General features: G+C 42.0%; 1 protein-coding gene across 1 annotated transcript; it reads left to right on the top strand.

The window, feature by feature from the left end:
• On the top strand, positions 1-25,918 carry LOC121561367 (chloride channel protein 2-like). Its single transcript, XM_045216921.1, has 10 exons — positions 1-132; positions 242-375; positions 985-1,062; positions 16,137-16,215; positions 17,796-17,921; positions 22,928-23,012; positions 24,451-24,552; positions 24,952-25,036; positions 25,612-25,767; positions 25,889-25,918. Exons 1-10 carry the CDS (start codon positions 15-17, stop codon positions 25,916-25,918), a joined length of 993 nt encoding a protein of 330 aa, XP_045072856.1. The 5' UTR covers positions 1-14.

Below are 25,918 nucleotides of genomic sequence, written 5' to 3'. Positions count from 1 at the left end.
CAGCACAGAAGTGGATGTATGGAGGCCTGGAGAGTAATGTGTTTCTCCAGTACCTGGCCTGGGTCACCTACCCTGTGGTGCTTATAACCTTCTCAGCTGGCTTCACACAGATACTGGCCCCACAGGCCGTAGGTAAGACACACACACACATTCTGACACAACCATACACAGATACACCCTCCACATACACACACACATACTGACTGCACCATAGCACAATAACCCCCTCTCCCCCCTCTAGGTTCAGGTATCCCAGAGATGAAGACCATTCTGAGGGGTGTAGTGCTGAAAGAATACCTCACCTTTAAAACGTTTGTGGCCAAGGTTATCGGCCTCACCTGTGCCCTGGGCAGTGGCATGCCTCTGGGAAAGGAGGTAACACACACACACACACACACACACACACACACAGTACACAGTCCTCTGACACATACACACACATACACTGTTCTCACAGTCAGGCTTGTGTGAGTGTGTGTGTGTGTAGCTGTCACTTGTTTCAGCCAGTATAGTACAGTCTGTTCCAGGAGTTATGCAGACACACACTCCATTTGACAGCCAGCAGATGCAATCTGGCTTGAAGACTAAAATCAATCAATATATAGCTGTGATTCACAAGACAAGGGGTTCTCAAAGTGAAACACACACACAGAGACTGGTGCTGGCGTGGGGTTGTGGTTACACGTGTCATGTGACCCTGTCATACAGCAGAGAGAGAGAGAGATTTTCTTTTTAAATAATAGATGGGTGGTTTTGGCCTGAGCTAGCTGTGCAGATGTTTGTGTCCTGTGGACTAGTTGTATTGGGGAGAAGTGTTGCTTCTGAACACCTGTAGTAGGTTAGTCTGCGGGGGGTGTCACTTTCAGATACGTTTCCGTTTTAAACCTCTGGACTTGACTCGTTTTTCTATTCGGAAGTGAGTAATACTGAAGTTGTGAATGATTTCCTAAAATACATTTCAAGTAATTCTCTCTCCCTCTCTAGGGTCCATTTGTTCACATTGCCAGTCTGTGTGCTGCACTCCTCAGCAAATTCATGTCACTGTTTGGTGGAATCTACGAGGTAAACCACACCTGGACACACATATACACACATACACACACGTTACCACATTGTTATCAATATGGTCTTTCAGAAAGGAAACACCATACAAAAATATGTTTAACCATTTATGAAGAAATTAATAATGCAAGTCTTGGCGATATAGGCTCTGCTCCTTCAGGGTAGCTCACTGCCCAAGCAAAGCGTCAACAAAAATATAAACGCAACATGTAAAGTGTTGGTCCAATGTTTCATGAGCTGAAATAAAACATCCCAGAAATGTTCCATACGCACAAAAAGCTTATTTCTCTCAAATTTGGTGCACAAATGTGTTTACATCCCTGTTAGTACAAACAAAATTCAAATGTACAGTGGGGGAAAAAAAGTATTTAGTCAGCCACCAATTGTGCAAGTTCTCCCACTTAAAAAGATGAGAGAGGCCTGTAATTTTCATCATAGGTACACGTCAACTATGACAGACAAAATGAGCATTTTTTTTCCAGAAAATCACATTGTAGGATTTTTAATGAATTTATTTGCAAATTATGGTGGAAAATAAGTATTTGGTCAATAACAAAAGTTTCTCAATACTTTGTTATATACCCTTTGTTGGCAATGACACAGGTCAAACGTTTTCTGTAAGTCTTCACAAGGTTTTCACACACTGTTGCTGGTATTTTGGCCCATTCCTCCATGCAGATCTCCTCTAGAGCAGTGATGTTTTGGGGCTGTCGCTGGGCAACACGGACTTTCAACTCCCTCCAAAGATTTTCTATGGGGTTGAGATCTGGAGACTGGCTAGGCCACTCCAGGACCTTGAAATGCTTCGTTGCCCGGGCGGTGTGTTTGGGATCATTGTCATGCTGAAAGACCCAGCCACGTTTCATCTTCAATGCCCTTGCTGATGGAAGGAGGTTTTCACTCAAAATCTCACGATACATGGCCCATTCGTTCTTTCCTTTACACGGATCAGTCGTCCTGGTCCCTTTGCAGAAAAACAGCCCCAAAGCATGATGTTTCCACCCCCATGCTTCACAGTAGGTATGGTGTTCTTTGGATGCAACTCAGCATTCTTTGTCCTCCAAACACAACGAGTTGAGTTTTTACCAAAAAGTTCTATTTTGGTTTCATCTGACCATTTGACATTCTCCCAATCCTCTTCTGGATCATCCAAATGCACTTCAGACGGGCCTGGACATGTACTGGCTTAAGCAGGGGGACACGTCTGGCACTGCAGGATTTGAGTCCCTAGCGGCGTAGTGTGTTACTGATGGTAGGCTTTGTTACTTTGGTCCCAGCTCTCTGCAGGTCATTCACTAGGTCCCCCCGTGTGGTTCTGGGATTTTTGCTCACCGTTCTTGTGATCATTTTGACCCCACGGGGTGAGATCTTGCGTGGCGCCCCAGATCGAGGGAGATTATCAGTGGTCTTGTATGTCTTCCATTTCCTAATAATTGCTCCCACAGTTGATTTCTTCAAACCAAGCTGCTTACCTATTGCAGATTCAGTCTTCCCAGCCTGGTGCAGGTCTACAATTTTGTTTCTGGTGTCCTTTGACAGCTCTTTGGTCTTGGCCATAGTGGAGTTTGGAGTGTGACTGTTTGAGGTTGTGGACAGCTGTCTTTTATACTGATAACAAGTTCAAACAGGTGCCATTAATACAGGTAACGAGTGGAGGACAGAGGAGCCTCTTAAAGAAGAAGTTACAGGTCTGTGAGAGCCAGAAATCTTGCTTGTTTGTAGGTGACCAAATACTTATTTTCCACCATAATTTGCAAATAAATTCATTAAAAATCCTACAATGTGATTTTCTGGATTTTTTTTTCTCAATTTGTCTGTCATAGTTGACGTGTACCTATGATGACAATTACAGGCCTCTCTCGTCTTTTTAAGTGGGAGAACTTGCACAATTGGTGGCTGACTAAATACTTTTTTTCCCCACTGTATGTACTCACTACTGTAAGCCGCTCTGGAGAAGAGCGTCTGCTAAATGACTAAAATGTAAAAACAAAATTTTTTGTTAGTGAGCATTTCTCCTTTGCCAAGATAATCCATCCACCTGACAGAAGTGGCATATCAAGAAGCTGATTAAACAGTTTAATCATTACACAGCTGCACCTTGTGCTGGGGACAATAAAAGGCCACAAAAATGTGCAGTTTTGTCACACAACACAATGCCACAGATGTCTCAAGTTTTGAGGGAGCATGCAATTGGCATGATGAATGCAGGAATGTCCACCAGAGCCGTTGCCAGAGAATTTAATGTTCATTTCTCTACCATAAGCTGCCTCAACGTCGTTTTAGAGAATTTGGCAGTACGTCCTTACAACATCAGACCACGTGTATGGCGTTGTGTGGGCGAGCGGTTTTCTGATGTCAACATTGTGAACAGAGTGCCCCATGGTGGCGGTGGGGTTATGGTATGGGCAGGCATAAGCTACGGACAACAAACACAATTGCATTTTATCGAAGGCAATTTGAATGCACAGAGATACAGTGATGACATCCTGAGGCCCATTGTCGTGCCATTCATCCGCCGCCATCACCTCATGTTTCAGCATGATAATGCATGCACCCATGTCACAAGGATTTGTACACAATTCCTGGAAGTTGAAAATGTCCCAGTTCTTTCATGGCCTGCATACTCACCAGACATGTCACCCATTGAGCATGTTTGGGATGCTCTGGATTGACGTGTACGACAGCGTGTTCCAGTTCCCGCCAATATCCAGTAACTTCACACAGCCATTGAAGAGGAGTTAAACAACATTCCACAGGCCACAATCAACAGCGTGATCAACTCTGTGCGAAGGAGATGTGTCAGACTGACTCCATCCGAGTAGCACAAGATATTACGCTGCTCGACTGCTGGACAGCGCACATAGCAGTCCACAGTAATTTGGTCCAGCACGATGGGTGATAGATATGAGTCACGCTCCGCTACAGTAATGACTGTAGCAGAGTGACTTGCATCAGGGTATAAGATGCCTCCATACACACAATGTACAAGCATGCATGATAACTTGCTTAACAGGCTACTACTATCCTAAAAATAGTACACTCCATAGATATGCCTTACCTGGTGCTTCATGAGCACTACAGCGAGAATGAAGATAACAGACCTATTTAATAGACAACTGAAATAATGCATGTTTATCCTGTAAGGGGGCAATCTGGGATAAACCAGATGACAAAATTGATTGCACCAGCCAATAGATAAATCACAATAATACACAAAAACCACACAAAACATAAACTGTAAAAGCAGCACGCAGTTAATGAACATATAGTTCATGTAAAAGCCTCATAGCATGGGTTAAAGATCTGTGGAACTGGATAAAAATGAATTAGTCTGCCATCGTACTGCGACGCTGCAAGCAGATGCTGTGGAAGGGGTGGCTAGTGTTGCCTCTATAGCACCATGACCTCGTGTGCTCTTGCCAATAGCAATAGTAACAACCATGCCAACGATTATGTGCAGATAATACAGGACTTAACACGACATTGTTAGCACGACTTTCACACTGCAAGGTGATGGAAGCAGAGCCTAATCATGCACATACTCCCTCGAATGCAATATCGGCAGCCATGCCATAATGCAACACTGTGTGCAGATAATGAAGCAAGAATATTAGAGTTTGCGAGCATCACCACAGCATTAAGAGTTGCAGCATAACACATGATAGAACCAGTATGTGAGACATGATAACAAAATGAAACAGAAGCTGAATTAATAACAGGAGCTAAAACATGATACTAGAATGAAGCGATCACTACAATTAGCATACAATACAATAGCATATGGTAGAATTGTTATCACTAAAAACGACTAGACTACGAGATGGACCGACAGGGAGGGACAATCTACAGTCGTGGTCAAAAGTTTTGAGAATGACACAAGTATTGGTCTTCACAAAGTTTATTGCTTCAGTGTTTTTAGATATTTTTGTCAGATGTTACTATGGTATACTGAAGTATAATTACAAGCATTCCATAAGTGTCAAAGGCTTTTATTAATACATTAAGTTTTGCAGTGTTGACCCTTCTTTTTCAAGACCTCTGCAATCCGCCCTGGCATGCTGTCAATTAACTTCTGGGCCACATCCTGACTGATGGCAGCCCATTCTTGCATAATCAATGCTTGGAGTTTGTCAGAATTTGTGGGTTTTTGGTTGTCCACCAGCCTCTTGAGGATCTATCACAAGTTCTCAATGGGATTAAGGTCTGGGGAGTTTCCTGGCCATGGACCCAAAATGTCGATGTTTTGTTCCCCGAGCCACTTAGTTATCACTTTTGCCTTATGGCAAGGTGCTCCATCATGCTGGAAAGGCATTGGTCGTCAGCAAACTGTTCTTGGATGGTTGGGAGAAGTTGCTCTCGGAGGATGTGTTGGTACCATTCTTTATTCATGGCTGTGTTCTTAGGCAAAATTGTGAGTGAGCCCACTCCCTTGGCTGAGAAGCAACCCCACACATGAATGGTCTCAGGATGCTTTACTGTTGGCATGACACAGGACTGATGGTAGCGCTCACCTTGTCGTTTCCGGATGCCCCAAACAATCGGAAAGGGGATTCATCAGAGAAAATGACTTTTTTTTTTTTTTTTTTTTTTTGGGGGGGGAATGGATCAGCTTAATATTGCAGATAGATTGTATTTTCTATCAATGTAATTGTCTGCATCACTTCCAATCCCCCATGTTTTTTTTTTTTTTTTTTATTTTTTTATATATATATTTTTTTATATATATACTCCCCTTTATTACTTTTCAACCCCACCATCCTTTCCCTACTTGGAGTAAATTAGTGAACAACAATGCCCAGGCCTCTACTTCCGGTCTATACTTACTATCTACACCTTATGGACACAGTTAATTTTACAATAATTCTATTATATATATACATATATATATACATATACATACATACATACATATATATCATTATTATTATTATTATTATTATTTTTTTTTTTGCTCCTGAACTACTTCTACTCTCAACCTCTCCGATCGTTTTCATGATGTCCATCCGGTTTGCTTCTATATGCCATATCTTTCTAACTGTGCTCTTTCCCAAAAGCTCCCAACATACAGCCTATATACTTATTATGGACACAGTATGCTTTACATTATTAGCTATCTTTGTTATTATTTGTTGTTATTTGTTATTAGTCCCATCCTTCAACTCTATTCAATACCTCCCATCTATCTCTTAACACCATCCATATCGGATTTCTATTTGCCATATATATTTCAACCGTACTGTGATGTTTTACAAAAGTTCTGAACCTTTCTATTCTCATTGCTTCTACAGATTGAGAGTTAAAAATAAACAGCTTTGCTAAAAGTATTATTATATTATTGATTGATTGACTATGACTTTTCAGATCACCCAGTAATGCTATCTGCAAGGTTAGTTCCAGGTAAATATTGCAATCCTTTAGCCATTCCTGGACCAGTGTCCAAAAACAAGCTACAAATGGACAGAACCAAAACAAATGGTCCAATGATTCCGTCTCTTCACAGCAAAATCTGCAGAGCTGGGAAGATTGTATCCCCCATATAAATAACATTCTATTGGTAGCAAGGATTTTATATAATAATTTAAATTGAAAGATTCTAATTTTTGAATCCGGTGTCGTTTTGCGTGTCAGTTCATAAACACTATGCCATGGGATCGGTACATCAAAGATCTCTTCCCAACTATTTTGCAATCTATATGGGACGGCTGTCAATCCTTTGGTCCTTAAGTGAAACTGATATATTTTTTTATTTATCACAGTTTTCCTTAACCAATTATGTTCTTTAATGCAAGGCCGACAGACAAGTTCCTTACTTTCTCCCCCTTCCACTTTCCTCTTCCATTTTTGCGGTAATGCTGCCATTATTTGGTTGTAATTTTGGGTAGAGCAGACATTTCCATATGTTTTTGTTAGCTGCATGTGCGTCATAACTCCACCAGTCCTACCGATGATATCATTTACAAAGATTATACCTTTTTTAAACATTCTGTCAAAAAATAAAGGTTTTTTGTCAATTAGTATATTTGAATTTAACCACAATATTTGTTGCATTATTTGTTCTGTCGTTTCTGGAGGATTAAATTGAAATTGCAACCAACTTTCTATGGCTTGTTTTAGAAATAGTGACATTTGGGAGATTATTTCCTTTTCAAATAACTGAAAGTGTGAGGTTGTAATCTGAATAAAGGGAAAAAGGCCTTTCTTGAACATTGGGTGAGACAATCTTACTAATTTGCTTGAGAACCAGTTCGGATTTAAGTATAACTTTTGTAAGACTGAAGCTTTTAGTGATAGGTCTAATGCTTTAATATTTAATAATTTCTGTCCTCCGAATTCATATTCATTATATAAATATGCTCTTTTAATTTTGTCATTTATTTCCTTTGGGATATGTATTCCGAGTATATCCACATCACCATCAGACCATTTTATTGGTAAACTACATGGTAATGTAAAATTTTTATTTTTTAGTGATCCAATACGTAATATAGTACATTTGTCATAATTTGGTTGTAATCCAGAGAGGTTAGAAAATGTATCTAGATCCTCTATGAGGCTGTGGAGGGATTCTAGTTGTGGATTTTAAAAAAAACATGAATCATCAGCGTACAATGACACCTTTGTTTTTAAGGTCTTTATTTCTAATCCTCTGATATTATTATTAGATCTGATTTTAATCGCTAACATCTCGATGGCCACAATAAATAGATATGCCGATAGTGGACAACCTTGTTTCACTCCTCTTGACAGTTTAAAACTTTCAGAGAAATAGCCATTATTTACTATTTTACACCTAGGGTTACTATACATGATTTTGACCCATTTTATAAGAGATTCTCCAAAATTGAAATGCTCCAGGCATTTATATATAAACCCCAGTCGAACTTTATCAAATGCCTTTTCGAAGTCTGCTATGAATAGCAGGCCTGGTTTCCCATATTTTCCATAGTGTTCTAATGTTTCCAATACTTGCCTTATATTATCTCCAATGTATCTTCCATGTAAAAAACCTGTCTGATTAGAATGAATAATATCCGGCAATACCTTTTTAATTCTATGCGCTATACATTTTGCTAGGATTTTTGCATCACAACACTGAAGTGTAAGGGGCCTCCAATTTTGTAAATGGACTGGATCTTTATATTTTCCACTTGTATCCTGTTTCAGTAATAATGAGATCAGTCCTTCTTCTTGAGTGTCAGATAATCTACCATTTACATAGAAGTGGTTAAAACATGCTAATAACGGTCCTCTTAGTATATCAAAAAAGGTTTGGTATACCTCGACTGGTATGCCATCCAACCCTGGAGTTTTCCCAGACTTAAAGTCTTTAATTGCATCCAGAAGTTCCTCCTCTGTAATTTCACCTTCACATGAGTCTTTCTGTGTGGCTGTTAATTTGACATTATCAATAGAAAAAAAATCTCTACAATTAGCTTCAGTTAGAGGAGATGGAGGCGACTGAAAATAAAACATATGCTTAAAGTACTTTGTTTCTTCCTTCAAAATGTCATTTGGTGAATCATGGGTGACTCCGTCAATTGTAACCAGTTTCATTAAGTTCTTTTTGGTAGCATTCCTATGTTGAAGATTAAAAAAGAATTTTGTGAATTTTTCCCCATATTCCATCCAGTTTGCTTTATTTTTATAATATGTTACACTTGATCTTTCTTGAATAAGTTTCTCCATTTCTTTTTGTTTTTCCTCTAATTTATTCTGAGCCTCTATGTTACAGTTTTTATTGCCATCTATCTGTTCTGTTAGACTTTCTATTTCCTTTCTTAGTATAAACTCTTTTGACCTAAATTGCTTTTGTTTTCGAGATGAGTACTGAATTGCATGGCCTCTAAAGGCACATTTAAAGGTGTCCCATACAATAAGGGGATTCGCTGTACCTATGTTATGTTGGAAAAAAATCAGTTATAAATTCCTTTGTTCTAATTATAAATAAATTATCATCCAATAGGCTTTGATTAAATTTCCAATATCCTCGCCCACGTGGAAATTCAGTAAGAGTAATGTATATGCCTATTATATGATGGTCTGACCGCATTCTGTCCCCTATCAACACTTTTTTTACTTTTGGTGCCAACGAGAATGAGATAAGAAAGAAGTCAAGACGACTAGCTTGATTCAGTCTCCGCCATGTATATCTCACTAGATCAGTATATTTAAGCCTCCATATATCTACTAGTTCTAATGTATCCATGACATTCACAATTTCCTTAAGAGCATGTGGGTGATTGTTTGTGGTGTGATTTCCTTTACGGTCCATTGAGCTATTTAAAACAGTATTATAATCCCCCACCATAATAATATTGTCTTGAGTTGCTTGCAGGCTTGATAATTTATTATATATATTGTCAAAGAATTGTGGATCATCATTATTTGGTCCGTAAAGGTTAATGAGCCATATCTGTTTATGGTCCAATAACATATTTAAAATAATCCATCTACCTTGTGTATCTATTTGTACAATTTGCACATTTGCATCGAAATTACTATTAATTAATATCATCACCCCTTTTGAATTTCTTTGCCCATGGGAGAAGTATATTTCCCCCCCCCATTCTTTTTTCCACGCTACTTCATCTCGAATTGTTGAATGAGTTTCCTGTATACAATAGATATTATATTCCTTCTCTTTGAGCCATGTAAATATTGTTCTTCTTTTGTTATTATCAGCTAAGCCATTACAATTATAACTGGCTATACTTATTTCACCATACACCATAATGAGATACAAGTTTCAAGTCTATTTATCATTATATATGTTTGTAAATTTACCAATAAAAAATAGCGTAATGATTGAGTGTCCATATAGCTGTACCGTGATATTTGCATTGCTACGGAGTAGCCCTTCAATTGTTCTCCACTAATTCCCCCGCTAAAGCCCCTTCCCATCCCAAGTTGAGCCGTCATCCCCGTGATCAGCATCCCACCCACGTCCCTCCGTATCCCTAAGGCCCCGAGAGGCCAGGACCCATCCATCGAAAACAGCACATAGTGCCACCCACAAAACAAAAGCAGGTCAACCGCCAAAAGCATTTCCAATGCTTTCACCTCTATATATATATATATATCTATTTTTTTTTTTTTAATTATGCATATCCTATTTTTCATCATTATCAATTAATATGCGTAATAATGTCGGCAGTTCACGCGTAGGATTCTAACATATAACCCGGATTGCCATTGTATTACATTTAATTCATTGACAAGTAATTATTATCCCAGCAAATAATTCCCGCGGTCCATCCCATACCCTCCCCCCCAACATCCCCACCCCCCACAACATACGTCAGACAAGCACACACGCACATACTCACATACTCCAACACACTCAACCCCTCCCCTCCACAGTCCACCATAAAAACAGATACTCAACAGCTGTTATATCCCAGAGCCCAACTCGAGAAATAACTTGATCTACGAGTGCAGATACAGTTAAAGCTGACTGAGAAAGCATGCAGATTGAGTAGAAATTGATAACAATGTGAGATTTGATTAATCTACTTAATCTATGTCCAGTCCTAGGTGATGGAGATCAGATCCACCCTCTTCACCTGAGACACAAACACTCTGATCCCCTGTTGTAACCATTTTCCCAAGCATCTCCATGCGGTCAGACCTTTGATTATTTTGTGCCACCTGGGCTACAATGATAAACCCCCTCTCTGATTGTCCGAGTGTGACCCCCCTCCCCATGGGTTACTGCAGCCAGTGTTGCCAGCACTGCCACTACCTGGGTGGGCGTACCCCACCGGAATCCCCACCGGCTAGGTAAAAGGTCGTCAAGGTTCTCATTAGCAGCTTTGAGAATTTCCTTGTATATTATGCTCTCCCATCAGGGGGCTCTGGCTTTGTATGACCAACCCTGCCAGGCAGGCTCAGAATCTTGAGGGGGCGGTGCTGCTCAAGTAGGTCTCTGACCGTATTTATTTCTCTGTTTAGGCTGCATATTCACAGCAGGTCCAAAAAAGAGATGGGAACTTCTCTTTGGTGTATAGGTCGCTCAGGTGGGTGTCAAGGTTATAGGATTAGGGATCTTTCCATCATGATAGGACAATGGAAAATTAGATTAGATGTATACTATATTTAAAAATGTATATCCCTCATCCACACAAAATTGACAGCTCTCTCTCTGTACCCCTGCTCCCAGACCCCCGGTCGGCTCCGGGATATGCAACCATTTCCCCTCTCACTCATTTAACGCCGCACCTTTTCAAACACAAAAATGCATACCACATGGTTGACTGGGGAAGAAATGGGCCGAGCGTGCAAACGCACCCGCATCCACATCTGCCGCAAGGGGGAAAGGACGCCAGAGAGAACACAGGACCAACCACAAGAAAATGACTTTACCCCAGTCCTCAGCAGTCCAATCCCTGTACCTTTTGCAGAATATCAGTCTGTCCCTGATGTTTTTCCTGGAGAGAAGTGGCTTCTTTGCTGCCCTTCTTGACACCAGGCCATCCTCCAAAAGTATTTGCCTCACTATGCGTGCAGATGCACTCACACCTGCCTGCTGCCATTCCTGAGCAAGCTCTGCACTGGTGGTGCCCCGATCCCGCAGCTGAATCAACTTTAAGAGACGGTCCTGGCACTTGCTAAACTCTCTTGGGCATCCTGACACCTTTTTCACAACAATTGAACCTCTCTCCTTGAAGTTCTTGATGATCTGATAAATGATTGATTTAGGTGCAATCTTACTAGCAGCAATATCCTTGCCTGTGAAGCCCTTTATGTGCAAAGCAATGATGACGGCACGTGTTTCCTTGCAGGTAACCATGGTTAATAGAGTAAGAACAATGATTTCAAGCACCACCCTCCTTTTAAAGCTTCCAGTCTGTTATTCTAACTCAATCAGCATGACAGAGTGATCTCCAGCCTTGTCCTCATCAACACTCTCACCTGTGTTAACGAGAGAATCACTGACATGATGGCAGCTGGTCCTTTTGTGGCAGGGCTGAAATGCAGTGGAAATTAAGTTCATTTTCATGGCAAAGAGGGACATTGCAATTATTTGCAATTCATCTGATCACTCTTCATGACATTCTGGAGTAAATGCAAATTGCCATCAAAACTGAGGCAGCAGACTTTGTGAAAATTAGTATTTGTGTCATATGTAAAATGCATGACACATGATTAAACATGGCTAATAAATACAGGGCCTAAACCTACTGCTGCAGATAAGATGACTAATGTCACTGAAAGATACCGTTAAATGTATGCTAATAGTGTGACTCATTGCAACATTATGCACTAATGATCTTGTAATACTCTGGTTAGCTCATAGCAGAAGCCGCAAGTGTAGCTATACAAGCACACTATTCCAGACCAGTCTGCATGTTAAATTGAATGTGTTTCTAGCTAAATGTATAAGGAAAGGTTACAGAAGTCAGAATATGTACAAAAATGTAAGTGTGACTGCCGGCACAAGTCACACTAGCTAATGTGACTGGAAGGCACCGTAAATGTATCGCTGATACTATAGTGTCTTGCAGCGGTCTCGTGAACTGCGCGACACATAATTGACTACTATCAATATTGATTGCTTAACTAATTAAATTAGCGGCCACATGAGACCAAATACTATCAAATCGGCGTGATAAGCACCATCTCCTTGCTCATGTCATCAAGAAAACATTGCTACTCACTGTATATCGATACATATAGGCTAGCGTAGGCTACTTCCTCCTAAATGGGCGAGGGCAGATTCTCCGTGATGGGGTGTGTTAACCAAGCGCACAGACCCTGCCTGAAGCTGGCATGGGAACTAACAAAGTATACAATAGTCACGAGACTAATCTGCTAGCTAGCTAGTTGTAGCCGCTATTGATTGCCAACAGTAGAGCAGCGATGTGGATTGATCCTCGCAATCAATTACGTCCCCTCAGCAGGCAGACGTGCCACATGACCATATTGAACGACACAGGCGAGGTTCAAACACAGCTAGCGAGCATTCGCTAAGAGAATTTCGTATCAGAAAGCGACAGCATGACGAGTAACGGCTAGCTACAGGAGCAGGGTCAATGCTGCAAAATAAGCTAATGCATACTAGCAGTAGCAGCAAGCAGCAGCATGATATATGAGCAGAACCGATCAGCTTAATAGACCGCCAAATAAGGTAGGCGTGATTGTTACTAGCATCTAATTGGTGCAATCTCAGCTTGATGCGTCAGCTGAGGCGGGCACTCGGGTTCCCTGTCTGAACTGGCTTCGCTTTATTAGTCCTTTGCTTTCTTCTTTCAGCCTCTGATATTTCACTTCCATACCCTAACTTTTTTAACAGTACTCTCCCTTATACACCTCAAATTTAAACCACAGTACAAACACAGTACATCTTGTCACTAGATCTATCCATCATCTACTGTAGCCACTGATCAAGCAGTCAAACCAACTCCACTATCTTTGAGATGCCATAGTAATTCACTGAACAGACTCCTCTCTCCCTTAAGACAGAACTGTACTGTAGGTTAGTTTTATATGGAAAAGTTTCCTTGTTTCTCTGAACTACTAAATCAGGCCGATCGACATCATCTTTCTCTCCCTCTTCCTCCCTCACTCTCTCTGATGGGGGTAAGAGAGGGGAGATGGGCTGTGATAGCTCTGTAAGTGCTTAGGAGGAGCTGTGAGAAACACACAGTTCTGATTCTCCAATCTGTTTGTTCCTCCTCCTAATCGACTGCTCCTGTCTGCGTCGGCTCAATACCACACCAGGCCTGTTAGTGGGCTGGCTCAGAGGAAAGACTTGACTTGGAGAAAAAGAGAAACACGTCACACATTACCAGTTTACAGAATGTTTTCTCTCTTGACTGTTCCTCTGAGTATATGTCCAGAATGCATAGGTATTTATTTGCTTACGTATGCACACACACACACACACACACACACAAACACAAACACACAGTACATACATTTACGCAAGTAACATAACATAATAAATATTTCAACCAGCATGTTATTTGCAAACTAATTAAATAAACCTCATCTGTAATCTCCCTAGCTATACTACAGGGAGCGATAAATAAATGTAGGGATACATAAATTAAGAAAAGCAAGTGAGAGCGAGCGAGATGGAGGTAAAGACAGACAACCAGGCAAAGAGGAGTAGAGAGATAGAAAGTTGAAAGACTATGCTTGTTCCGCTTGGGCCTTAGGGGACAGAGGGAACGAGAGAAAGGGAATCTTTGACTCATCTCTCTGCACTCTGAAGATGAGACCCCTATTCCCTCTGTCAGTGTGTGTGAAGGGATGGGGGCCGGGGGGACAGGGGCAATGAAGAATCTTTGAGGCAAACTCCCAAGTCCCCTCAAGTGTGGAGAATTCCTTTGCTGCGTCCGTCCGTCTGTCCGTCTGTCCGTCCGTCTGTCCGTCTGTCTGTCTGTCTGTCTGTCTCCCCTTAATCATCTTCTCCTTCTCTCCCTCTACTCCCTCTAGCCTCTTTCTCCTTCCGTCATCCTCTCTCTCTTTCTCCCCCCTCCTCTCTGTGTTGTATCTGTAGTGTAAATTAATATGGTGCATTTTATGGCATACTAATGACAAGTGTGTGTGTGTGTGTGGGGGGGGTGGTGTTTAGTACACATACACACTCACCACTCTGTTTCACTAACATGCTGCTTAAAGGAGCCAAGCCTCATAGGAAACAAGGTAAAGCATGGCTGGAGATGAAGGGCAGAACATCCGCCATAACTTCCTCCTCTCCAGGACTCCATATCCCATTTCTCTACCACCTGTTCAAATTACATAACTGTAATCCATCTGTAATCCATCTGTAGTCCCATGCCATACTGTGTTTGCAAAAGTTTTATTTCAATCGACTGTACCGTGTGGTTGTTTGGGCAGTGTCATTGATCCAATCTCTTCGTGCCATCTAGCAAAGTAAAGCAAGTCAATATTATCAAAACTGTTTTATGAAAGACGTTTTATATTTGCAGGAATGTTCTTTGCTATTTAGAGTGCTGAGAAATGTAGACTATGAGAGTTTGTGGTCCCGATGCCGATTGGTTTTGGCACCAAATATTTTTTGTTGTTGTTGTGATTCCACACAAATTACTCTTCCATCCATGCATTTGTTCATTAAAATATTACCTACAAAGTGATCATGTTTAGGAATAAACACTTAGCGTTCAAGCACAGCTAAATAAATATAAATGCTTGCTTACTTTATTCGTCCTCGTAATTGGAGAGGGGTTCTTCATATTTCTTGGTCGGAGTGAGAGTGACAGGCAAACGGAGGCAAACGTTTTAACTCAGTGTTTCCCAAACTCGGTCCTGGGAACCCCAAGGGGTGCACGTTTTGGTTTTTGCCCTAGCACTACACAGCTGAACCAAAACATGCACCCCTTGGGGTCCCCAGGACTGAGTTTGGGGAAACGCTGAATTAATTAAATGTACCCATTTGAATCTTTAAGAATTGTACTTATAAGTGCCTCATGAGCTTAGTTCAACTTTCATACCCCATCAGAACCCAAAATATAAGCTTGTTTCACTCCAATGTTTGTTTTACAAAGTAAATGTAAACACAATTAGCCTCAAAACATGGTTAAAACTAGAATTGTGATATCATGGATGGTCAGTCCTTGCATCAATAGCTCTGCCCATGAATCTGAGAGTGGATACACTTCTCCAGCCCTATCCCTCAGCTTTTTACTGAAACGGGTGAGAGGAGGCTTTGTTATTGTTTAATGGTGAAATGCATTATGGGTAAAATGTATTTAAACTCTGCATTTCATCCACAACAGCTCTGACAGGGGAAGGTTGGGCTATACTTGCGTATGTGCATGCTAATTGCTATCAGGCATTACAGAGGCCTGCCCAATCCAGTTGATAATGCTCTTCGTCCTGTTTATGATTTTGTTAATATTGTAGTAGCCTACTTTTGGCCCTTATCTATTCCCCATTTCTGCACATAAAAGCCCTAACCTTGGACAGAAAAACGTAACATCCTTGTCTGCCTCGTTCCACACTGCTAGGTCTACATCCACCCCGACAACGGCCTAGCCTACCTCACAGGGTGTGTGTGTGTGTGTGTGTCTGTAAATGTAAATACACCTCTCCCTATGTGTTTACAGAATGAGTCGAGGAACATTGAGATGTTGGCAGCTGCCTGTGCTGTGGGGGTCGGCTGCTGTTTCGCTGCCCCTATAGGAGGTGAGTGACACCAACATCCCACTGGACACAAACTGGTGGAATCAACGTTGTTTCAGTGTAATTTGTCAACGTATTCTGAAGTGGAATCTACTTTGGATTTGCAAAAAGTCATGAATGTAAACTGTTGTTTTGAGGGTGAAATTTCACCAACATGATTGTCATCATGGTAACCAAATTTCAACATAGACAAACCTTGTATAAAATATGTTGAATTTGTACCTTTTAAAACAACGTCAGATCTTCAACGTTATATCCACTATCCGGAAAAAGGGTCCCATCCAGGGTTTTAATGTAGCCTAGCCCTTAGCTATGATGTTTGTCACTGACTATTACCAATGTGCTATCCTGAGAATGATTGTTGAGAGATCTCCACTTAAAAACTAAATAGATACCCTGTTACTATCGAAGTCATTCCAAAGGATAGGTTTAACAGAGCAAATGAAATGTGACCATACTTTATCATTCTTATATCATCAATGATGCTATTTAGGCCTATATATACGTATAGCATTTGCAAAGTCATCAACAGCTATTGTCTCAATTCAACCCAGGATTCAACAGAAAATAGACTACATAGGCCTATGGTTTCAAGCTCTGGTTGATTTCAAATGTAATGACATTTAGTGATATTGAATTGTTTGGTTGTCAACACAACCAAATATATAAAATAAATATTATTATTTTTATTATTATTATATTTTTTGTTGTAGTACTTTTTACCCCTTTTTCGAGATATCCGATCGCTGCGACTCCCGTACGGACTCCGAAACACGATCCTGCCAAGCTGTACTGCTTCTTGACACACTGCTCGCTTAACCCGGAAGCCAGCCGCATCAATGTGTCGGAGGAAACACCGTACAACACCGTACAGCATGCGCACGCCCCGCTACAAGGAGTCGCTAGAGCGCAATGGGACAAGGACATCGACATCCCGGCCGGCCAAACCCTCCCCTATCCCGGATGACGCTGGGCCAATTGTGCACTGCCTCATGGGTCTCCCAGTCGTGGCCGGCTGTGACAAAGCCTGGGATCAAAGCCGGGTCTGTAGTGACGCCTCTAACACTGCGCCACTTTGGAGGCCCAAACATAAAAATGTTGAAGGAGATGTGTCTTCTGCTTAGATAGTTCCATCTGTGCCACTGACTTAGTCTGGCTTTAATTCCAGTTTGTCTACAAATTAATAATTTATATGTTGGATTCACGTCTCCATCTCAACCAAAAATCTATGTCAAAGAATAGGACTAAATCAAACTGAATTTGAAGTGCATTTAAACTTTGGTTTGATTTGATTTAGTGATAACACATTTGAAATTCAACTAACTTTTGGCAGTCTTTTTGAGTGGGTGAGTATATAGGTTGTAATCTCATTGATCAATGTCTCAACCAAATATTACGCAATTATTCACGTTGAAATTACGTGGTGTGCCCAGTGGGATAACACTCACTGATTGATACACTGGCTGGGTCAGAGATTGCAAGGTTTACTCCTTCCCCCTTCACTCCCCTGATTGGGGCATAGTTACTTTGATAATGTTCCTGTGCGTTCCTGAGAAATTGATTAATGTGTGTGTGTTTTGTAGGTGTGCTGTTCAGTATTGAGGTAACGTCTACGTTCTTTGCGGTGAGGAATTACTGGAGAGGGTTCTTCGCTGCTACCTTCAGTGCCTTCATCTTCAGAGTCCTGGCCGTGTGGAATAAAGACGAGGGTAAGACCGGTCTACATGTATACTGAACAAAAATATAAACGCAACATGTAAAGTGTTTGTCCCATGTTTCATGAGCTGAAATAAAAGATCCCTGAAATGTTCCATACGCACAAAAAGCTTAACATTTTGTGCACACATTTGTTTACATCCCTGTTAGTGAGCATTTCTCCTTTGCCAAGATAATCCATCCAGCTGACAGGTGTGGCATATCAAGAAGCTGATTAAACAGCATGATTATTACACAGGTGCACCTTGTGCTGAGGACAATAAAAGGCCACTTTAAAATGTGCAGTTTTGTCACACAACACAGTTTTGCCACAGATGTCTCAAGTTTTGAGGGAGCGTGCAATTGGCGTGTTGACTGCAGGAATGTCCACCAGAGCTGTTGCCAGATAATTGAATGTTCATTTCTCTACCATTAGCCGCCTCCAACGTCGTTTTAGAGAATTTGGCAGTACGTCCAACCGGCCTCACAACTGTACAGTCGTGGTCCAACGTTTTGAGAATGACACAAGTAATGGTCTTAACAAAGTTCGCTGCTTCAGTGTTATGAGATATTTTTGTCAGCTGTTACTATGGTATACTGAAGTCTAATTACAAGCATTCCATAAGTGGCAAAGGCTTTTATTGACAATTACATTAAGTTTATGCAAAGAGTCAATATTTGCAGTGTTGACCCTTCTTTTTTAAGACCTCTGCAATCTGCCCTGGCATGCTGTCAATTAACTTCTGGGCCACATCCTGACTGATGTCAGCCCATTCTTGCATAATCAATGCTTGGAGTTTGTCAGAATTTGTGGGTTTTTGGTTGTCCACCAGCCTCTTGAGGATCGACCACAAATTCTCAATGGGATTAAGGTCTGGGGAGTTTCCTGGCCATGGACCCAAAATGTCGATGTTTTGTTCCCCGAGCCACTTAGTTATCACTTTTGCCTTATGGCAAGGTCCATCATGCTGGAAAAGGCATTGGTCGTCACCAAACTGTTCTTGGATGGTTGGCAGAATTTGCTCTCGGAGGATGTGTTGGTACCATTCTTTATTCATGGCTGTGTTCTTAGGCAAAATTGTGAGTGAGCCCACTCCCTTGGCTGAGAAGCAACCCCACACATGAATGGTCTCAGGATGCTTTACTGTTGGCATGACACAGGACTGATTGTAGAGCTCACCTTGTCTTTTCCGGACAAGGTGTTTTCCGGATGCCCCAAACAATCGGAAAGGGGATTCATCAGAGAAAATGACTTTACCCCAGTCCTCAGCAGTCCAATCCCTGTACCTTTTGCAGAATATCAGTCTGTCCCTGATGTTTTTCCTGGAGAGAAGTGGCTTCTTTGCTGCCCTTCTTGACACCAGGCCATCCTACAAAAGTATTCGCCTCACTGTGCGTGCAGATGCACTCACACCTGCCTGCTGCCATTCCTGAGCAAGCTCTGCATTGGTAGTGCCCCGATCCCGAAGCTGAATCAACTTTAGGAGACGGTCCTGGCGCTTGCTGGACTTTCTTGGGTGCCCTGACGCCTTCTTCACAACAATTGAACCTCTCTCCTTGAAGTTCTTGATGATCCGATAAATGGTTGATTTAGGTGCAATCTTACTAGCAGCAATATCCTTGCCTGTGAAGCCCTTTTTGTGCAAAGCAATGATGACGGCACGCGTTTCCTTGCAGGTAACCATGGTTAACAGAGCAAGAACAATGATTTCAAGCACCACCCTCCTTTTAAAGCTTCCAGTCTGTTATTTTAACTCAATCAGCATGACAGAGTGATCTCCAGCCTTGTCCTCGTCAACACTCTCACCTGTGTTAACGAGAGAATCACTGACATGATGGCAGCTGGTCCTTTTGTGGCAGGATTGAAATGGAGTGTAAATGTTTTTTGGGGATTAAGTTCATTTTCATGGCAAAGAGGGACTTTGCAATTAATTGCAATTCATCTGATCACTCTTCATGACATTCTGGAGTATATGCAAATTGCCATCATCAAAACTTTTGACCACGACTGTACACATTTCCTGGAAGCTGAAAGTGTCACAGTTCTTCCATGGCCTTCATACTCACCAGACATGTCACCCATTGAGCATGTTTGGGATGCTCTGGATCAACGTGTACGACAGCGTGTTCCAGGTCCCACCAATATCCAGCAACTTCGCACAGCCATTGAAGAGGAGTAGGACAACAGGCCACGATCAACAGCCTGATCAACTCTATGCATAGGAGATGTTCGCGCTGCATGAGGCAAATGGTGGTCACATCGGATACTGACTGGTTTTCTGATCCATGCCCCTACCTTTTTTTTAAGGTATCTGTGACCAACAGATGCATATCTGTATTCCCAGTCATGTGAAATCCATAAATTAGGGCCTAATGAATTTATTTCAATTGACCGATTTCCTTATATGACCTGTAACTCAGTAACATCTTTGAAATTGTTGCATGTTACGTTTATTTTTGTTCAGTGTATATGGGTCATTCCACCAATTCGGTGCCTACAGTGAGGGGAAAAAAGTATTTGATCCCCTGCTGATTTTGTACATTTGCCCACTGACAAAGACATGATCAGTCTATAATTTTAATGTTAGGTTTATTTGAACAGTGAGAGACAGAATAACAACAAAAAAATCCAGAAAAACGCATGTAAAAAATGTTATAAATTGATTTGCATTTTAATGAGGGAAATAAGTATTTGACCCCTCTGCAAAACATGACTTAGTACTTGGTGGCAAAACCCTTGTTGGAAATCGCAGAGGTCAGACGTTTCTTGTAGTTCGCCACCAGGTTTGCACACATCTCAGGAGGGATTTTGTCCCACTCCTCTTTGCAGATCTTCTCCAAGTCATTAAGGTTTCGAGGCTGACGTTTGGCAACTCGAACTTTCAGCTCCCTCCACAGATTTCCTATGGGATTAAGGTCTGGAGACTGGCTAGGCCACTCCAGGACCTTAATGTACTTCTTCTTGAGCCACTCCTTTGTTGCCTTGGCCGTGTGTTTTGGGTCATTTTCATGCTGGAATACCCATCCACGACCCATTTTCAATGCCCTGGCTGAGCGAAGGAGGTTCTCACCCAAGATTTGACGGTACATGGCCCCGTCCATCGTCCCTTTGATGCGGTGAAGTTGTCCTGTCCCCTTAGCAGAAAAACACCCCCAAAGCATAATGTTTCCAACTCCATGTTTGACGGTGGAGATGGTGTTCTTGGGGTCATAGGCAGCATTCCTCCTCCTCCAAACACGGCGAGTTGAGTTGATGCCAAAGAGCTCGATTTTGGTCTCATCTGACCACAACACTTTCACCCAGTTCTCCTCTGAATCATTCAGATGTTCATTGGCAAACTTCAGACGGCCCTGTATATGTGCTTTCTTGAGCAGGGGGACCTTGCGGGCGCTGCAGGATTTCAGTCCTTCACGGCGTAGTGTGTTACCAATTGTTTTCTTGGTGACTATGGTCCCAGCTGCCTTGAGATCATTGACAAGATCCTCCTGTGTAGTTCTGGGCTGATTCCTCACCGTTCTCATGATCATTGCAACTCCACGAGGTGAGATCTTGCATGGAGCCCCAGGCCGAGGGAGATTGACAGGTCTTTTGTGTTTCTTCCATTTGCGAATAATCAACTGTTGTCACCTTCTCACCAAGCTGCTTGGCGATGGTCTTGTAGCCCATTCCAGCCTTGTGTAGGTCTACAATCTTGTCCCTGACATCCTTGGAGAGCTCTTTGGTCTTGGCCATGGTGGAGAGTTTGGAATCTGATTGATTGATTGCTTCTGTGGACAGGTGTCTTTTATACAGGTAACAAACTGAGATTAGGAGCACTCCCTTTAAGAGTGTGCTCCTAATCTCAGCTCGTTACCTGTATAAAAGATTCCTGGGAGCCAATAATCTTTCTGATTCAGAGGGGGTCAAATACTTATTTCCCTCATTAAAATGCAAATCAATTTATAACTTTTTTGACATGCGTTTTTCTGGATTTTTTTGTTGTTATTCTGTCTCTCACTGTTCAAATAAACCTACCATTAAAATTATAGACTGATAATTTCTTTGTCAGTGGACAAATGTACAAAATCAGCAGGGGATCAAATACTTTTTTCCCTCACTGTATTGAGATGTGTCAAAATAACTTTTGATTTCACCTAATTTTAACATTCTGTCATAAAGGGCACATGTTCAACTCAATAAAAAACAAGTTTCCCCATCTCAGTAGGTTAAATAAAAAAATACTATAGTAAGTGCCTATCTAGTGTCAAATAAAGTTAAATTGGCCATAAATCAGCCATAAATCCCCTTGTGAAATGGGGAATGGAAACTTGTTGTGTGTAACAGGAAGAGGTAACTGAGTGCAAGCTTCACAATTTGTTTTGTTGTTAAGATTTCTACCATCTATCTATGGGCAACAGGTTGACGTTATGCTCGACCCGCTCAGTTTTCCACCGCAAAACACCAGAAAATGGCCAGAAAGAGTACAACCAGCTCTCCTGTTTTTAAACCATGATTAGATGTTCAATTTTTCAGTTCACGTAACAGGGTTGACATTAAAATGAGGGACAGATGTAAATGAATCACTAATCACATTAAATAAATAATAATCTTCAGAAATGACTTTGTCAAAGCAACAGCATAACTAGGGCTTTACAATTATGTTGAATTTGGAGACATTTCGGGGTTAAGTGGATTCTAGAAGTCAGAGGGTGCACGGAGGGATGTCAAAATGCTGAATTTTGGCACTTTAGCAAGCCTTTATTCATATAAAAAAAATCTGATTTGATTGAATTATCCATGTGGTCTATGTTAAAGGGCACTTCATTAAAATTCAATATTGGTGAACAATTTCTACTTAAAATATCCAAGGGACGCAAAAGGCACTCATTTCATGGAACAACCCATACAGTATACTGTATATTGTCACAATCAATCATTGAGGTAAGGTCTGTACTGTATATAGCCCCTTAAAAACATTTTGATAATGATTAATCACTCTCTATTTCTCTCTCCATCCCTCCCTGACTCCCTCCTACACAGAGACCATCACAGCTCTGTTTAAAACCCGTTTCCGTCTGGACTTCCCCTTTGACCTCCAGGAGCTCCCAGCCTTTGCTGTCATTGGGTGAGTCTAAGTTGTCTTCAATTAGCCAGTGAACTCTTCATTGCCTCTGTTAGCCAGTGCGCTCTTCGTTGCCTCTGTTAGCCAGTGAGCTCTTCGTTGCCTCTGTTAGCCAGTGAGCTCTTCGTTGCCTCTGTTAGTCAGTGAACTCTTCGTTGCCTCTGTTAGCCAGTGAGCCCTTCGTTGCCTCTGTTAGCCAGTGAAAGCTGGTGTGAGTGTTCAGGAGGATAGCCTCCTGACTTTAGTCACCTAACATGGATTATTCAGCCAACAAGGTTGTGCTTTTAGGATCTCTTATTTTAGCTTGCTCCTTACCGTAGTAGCGTAGCCTCCGGGCTTACTACATAACTGTATTAGACCAGAGCCTCTCTCGCTCTCGTCTCTCTATCTCTCTCTCTTTCTCTATTTCCATCTCAGAAGAAAGAACAGCCCTGTGCTTAACTCTGCATGGGCTCCCAAAGAGAAGAACATCCCTCTCTTTTTGTCTGGAGGATGTCGTCCCACTCGTGATCTGAGCAATGACGCTTTGACTCATAATCGAACAAAACGCTGCCTCCGGAGAACAGCCGTCTTATCACACTTTTAGAGAGAGAGTTTGTGTGTGTGTGTGTGTGTCTGTACGCACACCTCTATGTGTGTATTTCAGTATCCTCTCCCTCGCCAATGCCTTGATGTCTTATGGGAAAAGTCGGTCAGTGTTCCAGTTAACTCGGACAGAGAGAGAGAGGGGGAAGTGTGTCTCCTGCTACAGGCTAGCTGGGGCAAACCTTTGTGTAGTAAACCCATTCTAGCCTCTGGATTTATGTTTCAAACTTTCACTGGTACTCAGATGTGGCGTTCTGAGAATATATACACGTGCACACACACACACACACACACACACAAACCAGTGGAGGCTGCTGAGGGGAGGACGGCTCATAATAATGGCTGGAACGGAGTAATGGAATGGCATCACACCATGTGTTTGACGTATTTGATACCATTCCACTGATTTCGCTCCAGCCATTGCCACAAGCTTGTCCTCCCCAGTTAAGGTGCTACCAACCTCCTGTGACACAAACATACACACACACATTTCAGAGAATGGCTTTAAAACATGTACAAATGATTCTCCCTCATCTATTCTTTTATTCAGGAGTATTTGACAGAATTAATTATGCAGGAACATGAATTTATGAGCATTCATATACTTGGCTGTAGCTGAGGGGGAACTTTGGAAAGTACTTGTCAAAGGGCTCTGTTTGATTCTGGTCGCTGGAGAAACTCTCTCTCTCCTACTGCCACTTACACAAAGTGGACACATACTGGGTACTTACTTAAAACAGAAGCATGTAAACCTGTCTCTCTCTCTTTCTCCACCTTTAATTTTCTTAATTTAATCTCCCTCTCCCTCCTCTCCTCTCTCAACCCTCCCTCCTCTCCCCTCCTCCTCTCTCCACAGTATTGCAAGTGGTTTTGGCGGGGCGTTGTTTGTCTACCTGAACAGACTGATAGTCCAGTTCATCAGGAAACAGAAGACCATCAACAAGTTCCTCATGAAGAAGTAAGTAATGATGTCATCATCATCAGACAGCAGCCCCTACTGGGTCCCAGAGAGTCCCTGTATCCTAGTGTCCCACTCACACACACACACACACACACACACACACATAGATCGATTACGCTGTGAAAGCAGCTCCATTGATGCAGTTCTCACCACAGCAGAGATAAATTAAGACATTCATCTTGACGAGTGTTTATTAATGGATGGTGTTTACTCATCTCCCTACCAGACTGATGAATTAACTATCCTCAGATTCTAAACGAATGTAATGTTCTGTATATCACTCAGCCGTGGGAAGGGTTTGGGGACAGTTTGGTTTTGAAGAATAAACAGTAATGACTAAACACCCTTTTGCTTCCTCCTCCTCTCCCCCTCCTTCCCTCGTGCCTCTTCTCTCAGGCGTCTGCTGTACCCAGCCCTGGTCACTCTGCTGGTGTCTACGCTAACCTTTCCCCCCGGCTTCGGACAGTTCATGGCAGGCAAGGTTAGTTCCGCTCAGTTTTTTATTTTTTTACATAGAGGCACAGTGTATCTCCCACCCTCTCCTCTTTCTCTCTCTGTAATGAGAGGGTGAGTCAGACTCTTGGTGTATTTCTGCCACAATAAGCTGTTGATTCTGTTGCTCCTTAAAGTCTAGCTACAGCATCACACACAACTACACACCCTCTTTCAGCCCCTCACTCAGCTTCACAAGCCTTAAGCCAAACCAGTTCAAATTAAATCATCACATCCATTGCCTAAAGTGAAACCGCTTTCCATAATGGTCTTCCTAATAAAATGGATGTGTTGTACCCAATTTCAAATCACCCCCTAGCACCTACCCCATGGCACTTCATGTAGATTGGGATAGCGCTAATGTAATCGCTTCTCCTTGCCTTCTGAAAGGCTAGGATTAATTGTTGCTGTGTTGCTTATACCTATCCAATCCTTCCATATCTACTTAAATGCTTTGGGGTAGGAGCTAGGGACCAATATGGGATATATAAAAATGTAAAACGCCTGTAGACTTTAGCCCTCTGTCTGTCTGATATGTTGTCACTTCCTGTTTCCCCCATGCAGCTGACCCAGAAGGAGTCCCTGGTGACGTTGCTAGACAACCGGACATGGGCCAAGCAGGGCATTGCTGAGGAGTTTGACTACATCGGCAACTCCCAGGCCTGGAATCACCCCCAGGTCAACGTCTTCGTCACCCTCGTCCTCTTCATCGTAATGAAGGTAGGCACACATCATCATCATCCACTTTGTTCTCATCGCTCCTCTTCTTGATCATCATCTGTTCTTTTTTAATTCCCTGTTACTTTACTCCCTCCCCACTACATGTGGCGTGTCTCAATAGTCTGAAGTAATGTCCTTCCCATTGACATGA

Source organism: Coregonus clupeaformis, unplaced genomic scaffold (genome assembly GCF_020615455.1).
Source record: "Coregonus clupeaformis isolate EN_2021a unplaced genomic scaffold, ASM2061545v1 scaf0854, whole genome shotgun sequence".
Taxonomy (NCBI): Eukaryota; Metazoa; Chordata; class Actinopteri; order Salmoniformes; family Salmonidae; genus Coregonus; species Coregonus clupeaformis.
The sequence above is the reverse complement of the archived record's forward strand: the minus strand, read 5'-3'. Positions and strand labels throughout refer to the sequence as shown.

Bases quoted from the DNA above. Each gene is read 5' to 3' on its own strand.
- LOC121561367 (XM_045216921.1), top strand. From the start codon at position 15: ATGTATGGAGGCCTGGAGAGTAATGTGTTTCTCCAGTACCTGGCCTGG. The intron at 1,063-16,136 runs GTAAACCACACC...ATGTGTTTACAG, and splicing joins TGTTTGGTGGAATCTACGAG to AATGAGTCGAGGAACATTGA. The intron at 25,768-25,888 runs GTAGGCACACAT...GTGTCTCAATAG, and splicing joins TCCTCTTCATCGTAATGAAG to TCTGAAGTAATGTCCTTCCC.